The sequence below is a fragment of the Micropterus dolomieu genome, linkage group LG06, assembly GCF_021292245.1.
Source record: "Micropterus dolomieu isolate WLL.071019.BEF.003 ecotype Adirondacks linkage group LG06, ASM2129224v1, whole genome shotgun sequence".
In the NCBI taxonomy this organism is placed as follows: Eukaryota; Metazoa; Chordata; class Actinopteri; order Centrarchiformes; family Centrarchidae; genus Micropterus; species Micropterus dolomieu.
Window position 1 is genome coordinate 4,047,827 of NC_060155.1, and position 17,920 is coordinate 4,065,746.

Sequence of the window (17,920 nt, forward strand, 5' to 3'; positions counted from 1 at the left end):
CTGCTCAAGTGTGTGTGTGTGTGTGTGTGTGTGTGTGTGTGGTGACGTATAACATGGGACCCAATGAGGTATAAATACCTTCCTGAAAAGCCAGATTAGAAAAGGAGGGGAGGAGCTTGACCACACACGCGCGGCCTATATATAGCTTCACCAGCCGCAACAGAGGTGTCATTCTAGCCAAGACCTATTCTATTCCATTCTATTCGACACCGGCGTTAGGATGATAAGCAGGCAGACATACAGTAGAAGGCTTGTGTAGAGGTGGCAGGTTAAAGGACAAATCACTGTACATATAGGTGAAAAATGCTGAGGTGACAGGAATGAAAGAAATAAACACACACAGTGCTAGAGAGGCCACTGTAGACTTCCTGTTGTACCTTGAATTGTAACTGCACAGTGCAAGTTACTGGCTGGTATTTTTTTTGTGTCATAATTAAGGAGTTTTGTTTTATCTACACGCATTTACTCCCGCATGAAAACAGGGTTCCTGCAGTGTACAGTAAACAAGGTCCTCTGGTGGCATGCACTTCAGGTTAAGCAAGTGAAACCAAAAATCAAAGCATCATGATGATCAAGTGCCAAATTTACTTATAGAAAATTACAATTACATGGTTAAACCTGATATTTTGCTTTGCATTTGTAGCAGGTTGTCAAACCCTTAGTGTAGCAGTAACAACTCAAGATTTATATTCGCTTATATTAACCGAGTCTAATCAGTGTTGGGGGGGAAAGTTCACCTGGACTTTAATTAACATCCAGTCTTCCCTCTTTATCCTTCTTACCTTCTTCTGTCTTTTTCTTTTTTTCTTTCCCTCCTGCTGGCCTTTAACATTTGCTTCTTCCTCTAATCTCACTCTATCTTGTCTTCTTCCTCCTTTCCTTCTCTCTTGTGTGCTGCTGTGTGTGTGTGTGTGTGTGTGTGTGTGTGTGTGTGTGTGTGTGTCTTCTCTTCTTACTTTTCTCTCTCCCCAAACTTCCCCAATTTCATTTCTTTTATTCCGTTTCCTCTCCCTTTTTCCTCACCCCTCAGGCCCTGGACGGCTTCTTTTTCGTGGTCAACATGGAGGGCAACATAGTGTTTGTCTCGGAGAACGTCAGCCAGTACTTGCATTACCAGCAGGAGGAGCTGATGAGCACTAGTGTCTACAGCGTGCTGCATGTCGGAGATCACGCCGAGTTCGTCAAGAACCTCCTGCCCAAAAGCCTGGGTAAGAACCACAGGAGGTTTACTGGAACATAGTCTGATGGAGGAGCCATTTCAGATGTTTCCTAGCCACCATATTGCCGGTCCTTTGCTGTTGGTGGCAGTGAATGAGATTTTCTTTCTTTATTTCTGAACTTTCTCTGCCATCATGACAGAACCAGATAACTTTTTTTTCCTGATAGTTACTGTATGTAGCACTAAAAAGAATGGGGAATATTCTCCTTAGCTAGATGATCAAGATCAAACAGGCTTGATTAATGCCTGTGTTTAGTTTCCGCATCTAATCATCATCATCTACTCATGTTACGTGTCTAGTAGTAGGTAGGAACTGCTCATTTCTCTGGTACTCTTGTCAAGTTTTAGCTTGAGATGAGCCACCTCAATTAACCTGAACAAAGTCTTAGCAAACCATCAAACAAGTAAGTTTATGTAGCAGAGCAAATAATGTAAATATTATGTTGATCTTGCATTGACAGACGTCTGTCTCCACACGCTCACAGAGGCCTGGAGAATTGGGTGAAAATTTGGGCACAAGATCAGTTTGAAAGAACATTTGGTTAAAGGGATTCTACAAGCCCATTATCATGGTACAGAGAACCCAACCAGTGTTGCCATTTCCAGAGGAGGGCACTTAACAAACACAGCTAACTAAATAGAAGTATTTTCCAATTTTCCAGACCTTGATGAAAAACGTTTAGCTAGTGATATACTTTACTTGGGGTTCTCAGTAAAAAGCCACATAAACACAAAACATCAGACCACTTTAGTTTTATCTACTGTTATCAGCTGGTTTTGCGGTATGGGATGTGGTAGTTTGGTGTTGCGGTGCGTATGTTGACACGTTGGGTGCCACATGTGATCCCCAGCTTTTTATTTAACGTGCTTATGCTGAAAAGTTTCGAATGTCTCCTCTTTGTTTTCGTGTCTCTCTGTATCTTCCAGTCAATCATCGCAGCAGTGATTCGTCGAACAGGAACAGCCATACCTTCAACTGTCGTATGTTGGTCAATCCTCATGCCGACGGTGAAGCCCGGCCGGCGTCTGACCAGCAGGACCTGTCGCAGCAGAAGTACGAAACCATGCAGTGTTTTGCTGTTTCCGAACCCAAGTCTATCAAGGAAGAGGGGGAAGGTATTGTCTCCACGTTACACTCTGATATGCATTGTTCACTTTGTCTGTCTTGCCTTTACTTTTTTACTCCATCCTTGTTGTTTCTCTTTCTTTTTTTGATGTATTTCTTAATGGATTTTTTAAATTCTTTTTAGTTCCTACATCTCTCTCTTGGTCTTTTATGTGGATTTCAATTATTCATTTTGTCTGATTCAGCCTCTTCATTTCTATTTCATCTTTTTTTGTTGCTTCCCTTTTTGCACTCCTTGTTTGAATCTCTCGTTGTGTCTTGATTTGTTTACTCTTGTTATTTCTGTTTCTCAATTTGTTCCTTTGTCTTCTTAATTTTGCCCTTCACCTCTACATGTTCTTTCTCACTGTTATTTTTTTCCTATCTCTGTCTTGACTTTCTGTCATTTCCCCATCACTCTTTCCATCCCCACTTTTGTCTCTTGAGTCCTGTCCTCCTTTCATCACCACTCCTCCTTTTTTTTCTTTTTTCTCCCGTCCACCAGGAGAGGCTAATTAGTGTGTGGCACTTTGTCATCTTCCCATTTTATCTAATCACACACATACACAGGGGAAAAGAATCTGTCTGGCACTCTAATTTTAGATGTCTGACAACCAGATATTGTGCCAGTCTCTCCCGTGACAGGAGGAGCGTGTCTAGTAGGCAGAGTGATAGCTGCAGGTTGAGACTGACGTTAAAACACAGGCTTAGTCTGAGCTTGGGATGTCATGACTTCAGTGTTGAGGCCTAGGTTGGTGTTCATGCTGAGTTTGATTCCAATGCTACAGTATGGCTAACATATGGTTGAGAATGAGAATGAAGTTTAGGTCAAGGTTGAGGTGGGAGTGGGGTTTATGACCTATGCTGGAGCCAGCCACCTGGGGGCTATCAAGATGTTTTGGCTTCACTTTTTGTGGATCTGTCATGTCATCCATCTTTATATACAGTCAATGGTCTGAGTTTGGGGAATCAGCTCTTTTGTGATTTACTTCAGGTGAACTCTTTAAAGCGCACATTATCTATGTGGAGGTATGGTCAGGAGGAGAGAAACCTACAAACACACATACAGAATGGTAGCCAAAGAAAAAAGGAAGTCCCAACTGAAACAGAGCCGGTGGTGTAATAGCCCCACCCTACCCTTAGTCTCATATATACGTGATCAGCCAGATGATGCTGTTATAAATAATAGAAAATATCATAGTATAGTTTTTTTTTTCTCTCTTGCCTCCACATACCCACCAGTAAACCTAACCCCACGTTCAGTTCAATTTTTGTGAAGGATTATTTTAACCCATGCTTTTCCAAACACGCAGATTTCCAGTCATGTCTCATCTGTGTGGCGAGAAGAGTCCCCGTCAAAGAGAGACCCGCGATGCCCACGTACGAGAGCTTCACCACTCGACAGGACCTCCAAGGTAGGACTGATGGGGTCAGTCATCACAGCTCATGTGATGGGTAGATCAGTGTAGTGTTGTACCAATATATATACTCATTTTCTCCACAACCCATTCAAGTATGTTGTAGGTAGGTTATTTGAAAACATTGATTGATTTTAAAATCAGTGTTTTATTATGAGGTCAGGAATGATTTTGAATAAGCGTGTGCCGACCTGGTAGAGTTGTCATTGCTTTGCTCAAAGACGCTCCAGCAGGGTGGATGCTTGCTGACATAAGGGCAGAAACTCTGGTTAAGTGGCTGCTACACTACAAAGTAATTACTCTACTGCTCCTGAACAGGCAAACATCAGTAAGTAATATGTTAACATCTGCTCTTCTACCTGTCCAGGTAAAATCACTTCCCTGGACACCAGTCTGCTCCGTGCGTCCATGAAGCCGGGCTGGGAGGACCTGGTCCGGCGTTGCATTCAGAGGTTTCACTTGCAGAATGATGGGGAGATATCCTTCGCCAAGAAACACCACCAAGAAGGTGAGTAAGACAACTCCGATCTCACCCTGCAGTCTTCTACTGATTAACTAACCATAATGGAGGCATTTGCAGCCTAAACATGCTAATTTTAATACTCAACTCTTTTCATTCCTTTGGATCTTGTTGATTCTTTCAATTCTTTAGGTTCATTGTGGACTTTGGGGTCCATGTCTCGCTCAGCGGCTGTCAGTCATGTGTTATGACATTGATGGGATTTGTTTTTATTTTTTATAATATGTTGAATTTTTATCTATGTTTGTCTCTTTGCAGTGTTGAGGAACGGCCAAGCGCTCAGCCCTCAGTACAGATTCTCCCTGGCAGACGGCACCATCGTCTCCGCTCACACCAAGAGCAAGCTGGTCCGATCTACAGCCACCAACGAACCCCAGCTCTACATGTCCATGCACATCCTGCAGAGGTATGGGCCACTCCTTCTCCACCTCTGTCGCAACTGCAAAGTGTCTGTCTCGTTAAAACATTGTATATTTAATCTTTAGGAGCTGGCATGGATCAGTGTAATCCTTAATCCTTATATTGTCAGAGATTCCACCTTTAAAATGTTGCATCAGAGTTTTTCCTTGTTTTCTAACCTGCTGGTCTCAAACCTTTTTTATGAGACCCTTCCTGGACAAGAGATTTGTTTGAACTGAGTCTTTTATTTCAGTTAAGTTTGAGTGTATGTTCTACTGATCCCAGTGAAAGAAGAAGAATTATTCAAAACCTATTTAACTGGGTAGGTACCACACTTGATATACTTGAGTGTACATCGTTGAACACAGTTAAGGATTCATTTTTTTAATAGGACTGTATTTGTTTATTTTTGATACGCTTAAAGTTAATTAGTCTAGCTTAGTAGTAGTGTTTTTTTTTTTTAAAGAACATTTTAAAACAAAAATTCACTTATTCAGTCTCAGGCTTAAACTCAAATAGAGGCTGCAACAGAGAACAGAGAGTGAGACTCTGCATGTTCAGAGGCCATAAATCATCTCAGCCAACAAGAACTGAAAAGCGACATTAAAGGACTCTCTCTTAAAACCTGCAGTGAATCAGTCTAGAGAGAGCTTCCCAACACTCCACAAATCAGTACACACAATGAAAGCCTTAAGCTTTGAGGAGTCAAGTTCTAGGATTTCTTGATAATGAATCTCCAGTTGGCCACCCAAGTGCAAAGTTTCTCTTGTACCTCTGTAAAATCCAAATTATCCTTTCTTCAAACTATCAGTTTGACACAGAATTACTTTAATTACATAAAAAGATATTATTTGCAGTATATCTCCCTCCTCTTCTTTCCCCTGTCTGTTTGTCTATCACATGTTCTCTCTCAGTGTTTGTGGTTTCCTCTTGATTTGGAAAAAGGGGGGTGGGGGGGTGGGGGTGCACAGCAATGTGGATTAAGAACAAAAAGCCTGTTATTCAGGACTGCCGCTACATGTGTAGACCAAAACTGACACAAGCACTACCAGTCTGTCCAGTCTACAGTACCACCATCCTTCCCTCCCACCACTGGGAGCAACTGCGACTCAACCAGCATCTAGCCTTTGGTATGACCATTCAGACTCAGGAATTGGACAGCAGTCAGAAAACAATGCCAGGACTGTTACCCGGAGCATTCGGGGATCAATGGCGAGAACTTGGCCCTTTTACTTCCACAAGTTTCACATTCAAAATTATCGCTCCAGCAGTCAGCACAATCAAAGCTTTGTGTGTTCGGTGTGGGTCTGAAGCCGATCCATGTTTAAAGCTCTCTCTCTGTTACAGCTTTAGGCCTCATTACAACTTTGTTTTGTTAGTTGTATACACCGTTTCAGAGCTGCTCTCTGTTCTACTTTATGACATGACTGATTGAACGAAAGGATGCTCAACTTCTCCATGGTGTAATTTTTACTGAAACTTTTAATACTTTACTACCAGGCCATGCTTTTAATAACTGGTACTTTTTTTGGCAGATAACAACATTTCTATAGGTTATCAACCCTAGTAAAGAACTGAGCATTCTTAACCTTTTTTATATATATATAAATTAGTATTGACAAGCCTAATTTACATTCCCTGGAACAGGTGTGATTCTTGTCTCTGTTTTCCAATCTTTCCAGGGAGAACATGGGCATCATGACCGCAGACATGCCTGGCGGCCAGGGCATGGCCAAGCCGATGACCCCAACCAGTGTGGGTGGCCCCTCCCCTTCCCCTGATGCCAGTGTCACCAGCAACACCCGCCACTCCACAATGGCCTCCAGTGCCCCTGGTCGTGGTTTTGCTGTATCGGGTCGGGCGCCCACGCCTCAGGGAAACAGTCACGCACTCAAGCTGGGCAGCCCTTCAGCACAAGGAAGCCCCAGCATCACCTCAGGAGCACAGGGTGCCATGTTGTCTCCTCGTCATCGCCAAAGCCCCAGCATGGTGGCTAGCAGCAGCAGCTGTAGCAGCCCTCACCTCCCCCAACACCCCACTGGTTCTTTCTCTCCTGCAGCCGGCCTCCACTCGCCAGCATCTGTTTGCAGCAGTACGGGAAATGGCCAAGGGTTCAACTCCCTTAGTGCACTGCAGGCCCTCAGCCAGGGCCACAGGGTTCCCCAGGGTATCACTGAGGGGCAGCATCCAGAGTCACCTGACAGAAAGCCGACTGGCCTTCAGAGCCCTCTTCACAGCAGCAGCACCAGTAGCCAACAAGCCAAGAACAACTCCAGTTTAGAGGCTGACTTATTTGGAACTTTTCAGCAAGACTTTTTGTCATCACACAACCAGGAGGGTGAACAGGGAGAGAGGAAAGACAATGACTCTGAAAGCTTTGGAGGTGATGGAAGCTTAGGGGAGCTCGGCGATGCCTCAAATCGCCTTCTGAACACAAAAGGGCACACTAAGCTGCTCCAGCTTCTCACCACCAAGTTAGAACCCTCTGATCCCTGCTCATCACCCCCTCTGGGGGATGACCTGGACAGTAAGGACCAGCTGGGTGGTATTGGGGGTGTGGGTGGGGCTGGGCATAACAACCACTCCACCTCATTAAAGGAGAAACACAAAATTCTCCACAGGTTGCTGCAGAACAGCACTTCACCTGTGGAGTTGGCCAAGCTAACAGCTGAGGCAACCGGAAAAGACCCAATTGGTCCAGAGTCAGCTGCAGGGGACAACATGGCCGCTCTAGGTCAACTCTGCCCCAAACAGGAGCCAGGCAGCCCCAAAAAGAAGGACAATGCGTTGCTTCGCTATCTGTTGGATAGGGATGATAACAGCATCCTGGATAAAGCCATCGAGATGGAGCCTTGTGACGGACCCAAGCTGTCCAACATTAAGACAGAGAAACAGGAAGAGGGTTTCAACATGACGGACCAGGTCAGTGTTGTTGACAGCAATATTTATGCTTAGTGCTGTACGATTAATCTGCCGGTGGGTTGACAGACAATAATTCCCCAGCTGTTTTGATAATGAATTAATCATTGAAGTATATTTATAATGGAAAAATGCCACAGTGGAATATAGTACAGCCATGTGGAGAATGATCACAATCCCTTTATTTTCCAAACTGGATCAGGACCCAAAATGTAAGTGCCTATTTATTGGCAATCCATTAAATAGTTGTCTCGAGAAATGCAACTAGCATGGCTGAAACACTGCGTCAGAAAGATGCCAGCATGCAATAAAATTGTTCTGGTAGTATCTGAGATGTCTTGTTGGGGGGGCAAGTGGATGAAGTGATGCATGATAGTACCTTTTGTCTTCTGAGGAAATGAAAATAACTAAGGAATCTGTTTACAAATGAACATCTGGATGTATTTAACAGCTCCTCTAAGCACCTTGGAGAAGCACAGTGACCTGGCACTTAGATTCTGTTGGATGTGTTTTGACTTTAGGCAGCTGATGGCAGGCTGTCAGGAGTTAGTACACTACCTGAAACACAAGATGCTCTGGCAAGGGGCAGATGATTGCGGATTAATCTTTAGTGTGTGTGTGTGTGTGTGTGTGTGAGGAAAAAGGGAAACCAAGAGTGTATTAGAATACATACAGGTTGTGTGTGTAGCTATGAATTCCAGTGAGGTTGTTTATGTACTGTATTTGAAACATGCAGGAATAGCAGAGTTGTATTTGTATGACTGAACATGTACTTTATATATGTATGTGCAGTATGTCTGTATGTCCCTGAACATGTGTCCACTAAGGATGGAAATTAGTTTGATAATAATGAATAATGTAGTAATAATTTTATCTACTTCATGGTTTAGCAGTGAGGTGTATAAAACTACACTGACTGCAGACTGGAGTCTCTGCAAACGGCCACAGATCAACTAGCAGCGGTTACATTAGAATTTAAACCCGAGTCATACATGTGTCTCTTGTTCAAAAGGGTTATCATTTCATCACAGTAATCCATAGTGGTTGCAGCTTACCTGTCACACTTAGGTTTGTGACTCTTCTACCCAGGTTAAACAGATTTAAAGTGGGAAACTCAAATTTAGCAATAAACCCAAACAAACTAATGGTCTCAGCAGTGATAGTATTTTACAGTGCAGCACTCCCTCGCACACAGTTGCTCAGTTTTGCACAGCAAACTGTAGCCAGTGTAGAGTGTTGCCATGCATTGGCAGTTGAAGGTAGTTCCAGGAAGGGGCCGAAGGAGACAAAAGCGACGGTCCTACCAGCACTCGTGCCTCCGGACAGCGGAGGCTGCTGCCGGAGAGCAGGTAGCCATTCAGAGGCTCACATCCTGGATGGCTTGTACAATAAGGGGACACTTTGTTGAGCTGGTCTTGATGGTGCCAGGAACATGCATGTGCAATGGAGTCAAGTTAGGAAAATAAAGAATGAAAAAATATGTGTGGCAGTGTGTGTGTGTGTGTGTGTGTGTGTGTGTGTGTAATGAGTGCAGCAGAGCATGTGACAGTATGTTTTATGTATCCGGGTTACAAAGTGTGTTTATGTAAGACTATGTACATACATTTCATAGTGTGCACATTTTTATTAGTGTGTGTGTGTGAGAGAGAGAGAGAGAGAGAGAGATAGAAAGCCAACATGTGGCAGAGTATGTGTATAATTTCTTAGTGTGCTATTGCGTGTGCTTGCTGCTGCTGAGTGATATATGTAATGACCTTATTAAACATCAGATTAAATTGGATGCTTTTAAAGCTCAACACGTCTTTCACACAAAATGTGCAGTTTGCATGAAATAGAGCATAGTTATGCAAAGCATTAGCCATTCTACTTTACAAGGCTCACTTGCTACTTGCTATATACTGTATTCATGTGGAAAACACACAATTTGAGACACAATGCTGACATTTAACACACTGCATAAACAAAGACATTAGCTTTACATGGCCACGGTTAGCTACATCGCAGGTTCTTTACTTGTTCAACAAAAATGGGAAAGTTGTAGGGACACGCCCCTCACATTCCCATTTGAAATTTTGCCCTTGATGTGTGATCATACTGCGTTCTCCGTGTGTGTGTGTGTGTGGCCAAAACAGAGCTGTGACTGTGTGTCTTACTGTACATCACACATGACCTCATTAGTGCCGGCAGTTTATTTTTAGCTCCTCCTCTATTCATCAGCCAAACGGCCGGAGGAGACCATTCCTGTCTGTGTGTATGTGGGGTGGGGGTGGGATTAAATGACACTGTAATACTGAGGGGGGGGGGGGCAGTTTTTTCTCATCAAAAAAGTGAAATTGAACAAAGACAATGAATACCCTCTTCTTCCTATTGTGTACGCTATGTGATATTAAGACCAAGGATAAACAGATTTCTTTTAGCAAATCATTTGAAGCATCTGAAACCCTCAAAATGTACTTGAGATGTTTTTGATGTTTGTTCCTGAACTGAAAGCTTCCCTGGTTCTCTGTTGGCAAAAACAGTTGCATCACCCGAATGTGAGGGAGTCTGCGTGGAGTCCCTCCTTCAAAAAGTTCTTCAAAGCAAGAACATGTTTTACATATAAGATTGTTCCTAGCAGTAAAATAGAACATTTTAAAGTCCTTTTGAAGTCATTGAGACTTCCTTGGTCTTGATATCAAAGTATATGTGGAAACCCAGGTGAAATGAAACGCTGTCCCAGGATGATTTCTTTTTAACGTATGGGTATAAGAAAGTTGTGTTTTCTATGAACTAAAACACTTTTTTTGACTGTTACATGTTCACGTTTTTGTAATGTTGTGCACCAGTTAAGCTTGTAATTTAATGAGATTAACTACCTTTCTTCTAATCCTGTTTTTCTCTGTGGCTGATCTCAGACCTGTGAGTTGGAGGACCTGTTGGCGGACCTGCAAAGTGGCGGCCAGCAGCAACTGTTCGTGGGCCAGCCACCAGTCAGAAGGCCAGCCTCCTCTTCGTCGTCCTCTTCCTCTGGGCTGCCTGGTTCCTCTGTGGACAAACAGACCATCATCACCAACATCCTGCAGATGACAGACAGCAGCAGCAGCAGCAGCAGCAACCCCCCCAACCAGCACAGAGCCTTCCCTCCCATCAGCCCTCCAAGTAAATCTGCGACACTGTGTTTGCGTCAGTCTGGAGAGTTCATTTGATGATTTCTGGCTCTTAAATATGTTTAGGATTTAAGAAATCTTTATAATCTCTATGAGAGAATATGAATACCTTCATCATATCTGTGTCTCAGGATATGTACAATGCTGTACCTAAAAAATAATCCTCCTCCCAGCAGACTTTAATGGCACCAGGCCGGGCCAACCGGGTCGAGGTGTTCCTCCAGTCAGGAGCACGTCTCTGGACAGCAATATGGGCCCCAACCCCAGCGCTGGCAGGCCATTTCCTCCTCAGCACAGGAACAACAGCCCCTACTCTTTACTGCAGCAGCAACAACAGCAGCAAGGCATGATGGGAACCCACGCAGGCATAGCCAACCAGGCTGCAATGGCCAATCCAGGTCAGGCAGGAAAAGAAATAGTATCCCGTCGGCCCTGCCTAAAAATACTGTTGTAATTCTGGTGGAGCTTTTCGAACCAATACATATACAAGCTCTGATATCATAACTTAAAATGATCTTATGTGCATGGGATACATGTCTTTTATTTGCTGAAATATCCTATTTATAAGATTTTCCCCCCATTAGAAGTTAGTAAAGCTTCATTTTATGCAGGCGCAGAGTTATATCTAGGTCAGTCACTGAAAAATGACATAGAATTCATGGATATTCTTAAATCAATCAAACTCTGATTATTTCTATTCTCCCCAAATCAGGCATGCTGAATAACGGGTCATTGCGAGCCTCCATGCAGCAGGGCTGGGGTCCCCAGGGGCCCATAGGGGAAACTGCAGGGCCGATGATAGGCCAGGGGGTTGGACCTGGTCGCATGGTCCCCAACATGAACACTGTGCTGCCCACAAGAGGACCGCCTGGATCCAGAGCCATGGTCAACATACAAATGATGGGCAACGGTGAGAAGACAAACAAGAAGTAAAAGAAATTCACTAACTGACTTACACTCAGCAAAACTTGAACTGTTTATGTGCTTTTTTTCTTCCCTATAGAGATGCAGATGGCAAACCCCGCCTACCCTCAGCAACATGCTCCTCCCAATCAGACTGCACCATGGCCTGACCGAATGATAGCTATGGATCACTATGGAAACCAAAGCAGGTATGGCATTCAGTCTATCCTAAAGCAGAAAAGAAGGGTCATCCCATGAAAAGTAGGCGTGAGCAGCAGTCAGAGGGTTCAGATGTGGTCTTTGTCTGGACCCTCGAGTCTGGCGTGACAGTAATATCACCTACGTATTACCTTCCAGGCCTCCATACGGTGTCCCGTTGGGGGACAGGATGGGGTGTTGTGGCACAGGGCCTGAGGGCCAGCCAGATGAAGGAGCCCTGCTGAACCAGCTGTGCTCGGTGTTGAAGGACTATGAGGGTCTGGAGGAAATCGACAAGATGCTGGGAATCCCAACACTGGCTGGACAGGTGAGCCCTTCAGACTGACTTTAAGAATCCCCTGGCTGGGGTAGATTAAAAAATCACTTCTAAAAAGTATCTTAATGGAAGTTTTTTAGAATCTAAGTGTATTTTATTAAATGTTTAATAACTTGTTTTGGTTTCAGTGTCAAATTTTTTTTATGAGAGAGAAGAAAATTGGCAGCTTGTTGTTTGTGTTGAAGCAATGAGCGGAGCTGAAGAGTTTTTTTATGTTTTTTGGTTTTGGTCTTATTTCCAATTCTTTGCTCAGTGTTCTTTTAGAATAGATATATTTTTAGTATTAATATTATTGGTAAAGATTACGTCACGATCTGTGCCACTGTTGACCTGAGAAATACAAATTTAATGAGATGTAAACCTGCAGTTAATACTTCAGATCTACACAGAAAATGTTGAGGAGAAACTCTTCTTGCAGAGTAACAACATTAAACTAACTTTTGATTGTTTCCTCTGACCCATATCCTGTCTTCCCACCCTGCAGGGTCCTCTGTCAGACCAGGACCAGTACCTCAGCTCCTCGGACCCAGCGGCCGGCATAAAGCCTCTCCTCTACAGTCAACACTACGGTGGCCAGCCAGGTTATGGTGCCATGTCTACTGATGGTGGGTTCCCCTCTATGGGTGGCCACATGGGCCAACAGAGGATGCCGCCTGCTGGTTACCCCCCAATGATGAGGATGCCTGGGAGCGTAGGGCCCAGACCGGTTGGGATGAGGCCGGGGGGGCCTAATCCAGGAGTACCACCTCAGCCCAACAACCTGAGGCTCCAGCTGCAGCACAGGCTCCAGGCCCAGCTGGTAGGTGGCACTAAATATTTTCTGTCACTCTTCTTCCCATTTTGTGATGTTTATAGGCCACTAGGAATGTTGTGGTAAACAGATGAGACAGACTGTCCATCCAGTTAGTAATTAAGCTTTGCGCTCAGTCACGCCAGAATGTGGCAAAACAAAATGAATCTGGCGTCCTAGCATATGTGACATGGTGACAAAGTGACTACTTGCAGGTCGTGCAGTGGCTGCTATTAGTTGCGGCTAGTATCCCTCATGGTAAAATGGATGCAAATAGGAAAACTCTCTTTGTGTTGCTTCCCATCCAGCAGAGGAGGGTTATATGAAATCAGAAGGTACAACACACAGGTGTGATAGTTTTTTAAATTTCTTAATTAAAGTGAACTGATACTGGTCCTAAATTTAGCTGCTGTTATAAATGCTGTCTGGCGTGGCCGAGTCTTTAAACAAACAGCCAAGTTTGAGAGTAATCAGTTGTTTTTTTTGGTGTTTATCATTAATTTTGTGATGTTTCCTGTCAGTAGTATTTAGTATTTATGCATGGGATATTTTTGCACTTTAGCGATCCCTTGTGGCAGAAGAACATCGCCTTTGCATCGATGGAGCACTTGCTGTTCAGAAAACACTTTGTTTGATTCATCTGTGCCGTGTTGACGTTACATGCTAATGACAACATGTATTACATAGTGTAACGATTTGATAAACAGAATAGGGATGAATGATGTGCTTTGTGACAGTCGCATCTGTTATGTGACAAACCAGCAGTTAGATAAGTTTAACATTTCAGCACAAGACTGCTGGAAACTTCTTCTGATGAGCTTTCTCATACTAATGTTGAGTCAAACTAACAAACTCGAACGCACCCTGAAAAAGACCCTGTTGGTTGGGATGATGATGACTTGTGAAGGTGTAAAACACATGCAGCGCAACTTGGAGAGCAATGTTGAAATAGATTTAGCTTTATTTTTTTATTTTTTATAGATTGCTGTGACCTGTCAGAGGTAAATGAGTCAGTTAGAAATATTAAATCATATATTTAAGGTGAGGCCCTTCCCTTATTTATATATAATTTGAGTTCAATCGCAAATACACATTTTGTCTCCACCCCCCTGTATGTACAAACATTTTAAGAAAGTGTAATCATGGACTAACTTGGAATCCTTGTTTCATTCTCATTCAAGTGTCAAACCTCATTACCACAAAAAAGACACGGTTGTCTTATTGGAGCAAAGCAGTCTCTTTTTGCTCTCTTCTCTTCTTACATGTGATGCAACAGAGCGGGGTTCACTGAGTTTAAACAGCAGCAGCCAGAAAAGAACAAATGTGTTTCAGGTTTCTGTCTTCATCAGCAATTCCCTGCTGCTGTGATACTTAACAGTGAACACACATGACATGTACAAACTCATACACTCACTCATGAAGACGACTGCACACCCAGACTGGACCTCTGTGACTGACTGGTTGTTAACACACTTGTCTGTCTTGTTTTAATTTAGCTTTTATAGTTATACACGTTCATTTTAAGGGGGTTAATCTCTACATTTTGAAATACAGCAATTAAAACACCACAGCTCACGTTTTACTCTGAACAGGAGAGTCACATATTTCATTTCAACATACTTAAGTCTAGACTGCCACCCGGTGGAGCGCTGAGGGAAAACAGCTGGTGTATATGAGCTGAAATAACTGATGATTTAACAGCGTGTTAAGATGTGAGACACGACTTTTGCACTTCCTTCTTTACATTTCTGCCAGTGGGGAAACAGGAACTCAAAGTCTGGAAGAAAACTCCAAATAAACTCCTGTCATCTGCAAACACATACATGAGGCATTCACAGTAGGTTTTTAACACTGGAATAAATACTTGACATGCAAGAGTTCCGCATGCAGGATTTTATTTGAAAAATGAAGCAATGAAAGGCTTACTTATTCTCCTGTACTGGCCAAATGGAAAATACACTGTACAATGCGGTTGTGATACAAAAATATCTTTTATGCACTGGCTGTATTTAATATTATTGCACATAATCCCATAACATTTGTAGAATTGGTAGCACCACAGGAACTCTAACAAGATCCAAACAATAACAGTTTTGGAATATACAGGGCCTGGCTTTGAGCAGCACTGACACACAAGCGTTAAATTCATTTTGTGCAGGAGGAGTTAAGTAACCCTGATTTATGAGTGTGAGAAATGATTACACCATAGAAGAAGTCTAAAAGAAAGCTTGGTGGTGCCGTTCATTAGAGCAGCATCCAGATCAAATGTTGACTGACTCTAGGTATTACTAACATTCATACAAGTCAAGATGATGTTTGAGACCAAATGTATTGTTTTTATGTCCACTGTCATTAATGAAGTACTCTATCTATCCCACACTTAGAACCGCCAGCCAATGGTGAACCAGATGAGTGGAGTGTCTAATATGAATCTACCTCTAAGGTCTAATGTACCAAACCAGGTCAGTCTATGTACTGTATGGATGTACGTATCTCTCACTCTCTCTTGCGTGTTGGCACCATTCACATATCTTCCATAACAGTTTAAATGACACCTGTGCAGGGCAGCCATCAATGCCAAAGGACTTTGCATGTGTCCTAGGTTGAAAAGATTAACAATGAAAATGATGTGTGTTTTCTTGTATCATTGACTTTAGCTGCTCCTTTGGAAAAGAGTGTAATACTGATCAATTATAGAGCCTGCTACATATTGTATTAATAACATTATTAGACATAAGTTAATATGTTACTATAAGTATTGAGAATGACTGTGACTGAGTGAAATTACTGTGTTAATGAGTATTTGAAGCATTAATTAGTAATTCTGTGCTCCTGACATGTGCAAGATGTGTCTTAAACAGCCCAGCCGTTGCTCTCACATATTCAGTATTAGTAAATACCCTCTTAGAGTCATGCTTATTTAATTTAATGTAAATGTCACCTTACTGTGTTTCTTCCTGCAGGGAACCCTGAACTCTCAGATGATGGCCCAGCGTCAGCGCGAGCTCCTCAGCAACCACTTACGCCAACGCCAACAGCAACAGCAACAGCAACAACACGTGCACCAGCAGCGTGCCATGATGTTGCGGACTCAGGGCATCAATATGCCGCCTAACATGCCGAGTGGGGGCGCCGCTCCCACGCCGATGCCCATAGGAGGCACCAACCCACGGCTCCCGCAGGGCAAACCGCAGCAGTTCCCCTACCAGGCCACCAGCTACGGTACCGGCCTGCCCTCTCCTCCTCCTCCTCCACCTCCTCACCCCAGCACCTCCAGCCCCTTCTCCTCCCCTCTCTCCCCCAGCCATCATCTGGCTAGCCAGGGCATGATGGGAAATGTAGGCGGGCAGTACAGCGGGGTAATGAGTCCGCCGTCACAGCACAGTGCCTTCCAGTACAGCAGTTCAGGTATATGATTAAAGCACCGCAGCAGTCTGTGTGTGCTTCATGCTCAGTATAGGTGCTTCTTTTGTTGTGGTGGTGGTAATCATATATAATCATCTTTGTTCAGACTGTTTTAATCATTAGAACTTTTTACGTTGATTGCTTGTGGAAGAAGGTTGCATGATTAAAATGTTTTCTTGATTTGTTTTTGTGTGTAAATCTTCAGTGTTGCATATGAACTTTTACTTTTTTTTTTTTACACTTAGATTAACGCTTTGTCTATGATTTTAACCCTGTCATAAACCAATCAGGACTGAATATGGTCATTTTGTTGGGAAATAGCTCTGATGAACCACAATACTCTCTGTCCTTCTCTTTCTTTTTTATTTGTTGACTTTATGTGTCTTCTGACAGGGTTTTATGTTTTTTTGTGAATGCACTCTAAATCTCATTTGACAAAAAAAAAAACCTTTTCAGATTACAAGTTCCTAAAGTGAGGACAGAATAGGTTTCGGATTGTGTACAATAGTTCGAGGCATCAAAGAGTTCAATTCCTTGCCAAGGGCATTTTGACATAGATGGGCATGCTGCGGTTGTGGACATTGATACCTTGTTATTTTCAGGTTATTGGTTGGTCTTTTAATTATGGGGTCACCTTAACCATGAACTGGAGTTTAAGCAGCGATTTGAAAGACTTTTCAAATGTCATTACTGAGCTTATTTATTTTGCCTTAGAGGCAAGATCATTCCCTTTTGTCCTGTCTGTATTAAGTTTAGTAAGACCTCTAAATAATGTCTAATTCCTTGTTAAAGATCTAAGAGTAAAGTAGAAGTAGAGAAACTTACTAACTACAAGCAAGAACTACTAGATGTGTTTTATTTAGATATTAGCGTCCAGTTAGCTCCCTCTCTGGTTATCGTACCCGTCCACGCAGGCTATGACCCTTTTGTCTGTTCCAATGTGCAGGAATGAGCCAGCAGCAGCAACACCAGGACCCCGTGGCAGGTTTTCCATGTGGGGCTGCAACCCCGCAGAGCCCCCTACTGTCTCCTAGGATGGGGCAAGGTCAAAGCCCCATGCTGCAGCAGCACCAGGGCCAAACCCAGCCCCAGGGTCCGACCCAGGGAGGACCACCGGCCTACCAGGCGAGCACCGACCTCAACGGATGGCCCCAGCCTGCCAACATCTCCACCAGCAACAGGTAACAACTAAATTTACCAGATTGATATCAGACATGATTTGAGCGTGTTTTAACATAAAACTAACATACATTTCTCCCCACCATCATTTGAGTCTTTTTGTGAACATTATGCACGCTCTTTGACTCAGTCTGCCTCCTCCCAGTGTGTACCCCCAACAGTCCCAGTCCCAGTACTCCACACAGCCCAACGGAGGAATGTACAGCAGCAACAACAATGTGAACCTCAGAGTGAACCCGATGTCAGGACAGATGAGCTCCATGGCTTCTATGAATACAGAGCAGGTGAGAGATGCACAAGTTCAGATGAGCTATTTGCTGTTTCATGTCAATGCATAAACTTATTGGAAGCCATCGTTCATGTTCATTTTTATCATTAGATT

At 43.4% G+C, this 17,920-nt stretch overlaps 1 protein-coding gene across 3 annotated transcripts in view; it reads left to right on the plus strand.

Moving 5' to 3' along the window:
- Positions 1-17,920, plus strand: part of LOC123972269 (nuclear receptor coactivator 2-like) — a 51,933-nt gene that overhangs the window by 29,696 nt on the left and 4,317 nt on the right. For 2 of the 3 annotated variants that reach the window (XM_046051639.1, XM_046051640.1), the window contains exons 5-20: positions 1,031-1,208; positions 2,147-2,335; positions 3,638-3,739; positions 4,110-4,250; positions 4,521-4,668; positions 6,344-7,583; positions 10,475-10,718; positions 10,900-11,124; positions 11,439-11,636; positions 11,730-11,838; positions 11,987-12,155; positions 12,649-12,963; positions 15,339-15,416; positions 15,918-16,362; positions 17,306-17,540; positions 17,684-17,822. In XM_046051639.1, coding sequence (XP_045907595.1) covers positions 1,031-1,208; positions 2,147-2,335; positions 3,638-3,739; positions 4,110-4,250; positions 4,521-4,668; positions 6,344-7,583; positions 10,475-10,718; positions 10,900-11,124; positions 11,439-11,636; positions 11,730-11,838; positions 11,987-12,155; positions 12,649-12,963; positions 15,339-15,416; positions 15,918-16,362; positions 17,306-17,540; positions 17,684-17,822 — 4,155 coding nt within the window. The remainder of the gene's footprint in view (positions 1-1,030; positions 1,209-2,146; positions 2,336-3,637; positions 3,740-4,109; positions 4,251-4,520; positions 4,669-6,343; positions 7,584-10,474; positions 10,719-10,899; positions 11,125-11,438; positions 11,637-11,729; positions 11,839-11,986; positions 12,156-12,648; positions 12,964-15,338; positions 15,417-15,917; positions 16,363-17,305; positions 17,541-17,683; positions 17,823-17,920) is intronic. The other variant, XM_046051641.1, reaches the window with a different exon arrangement.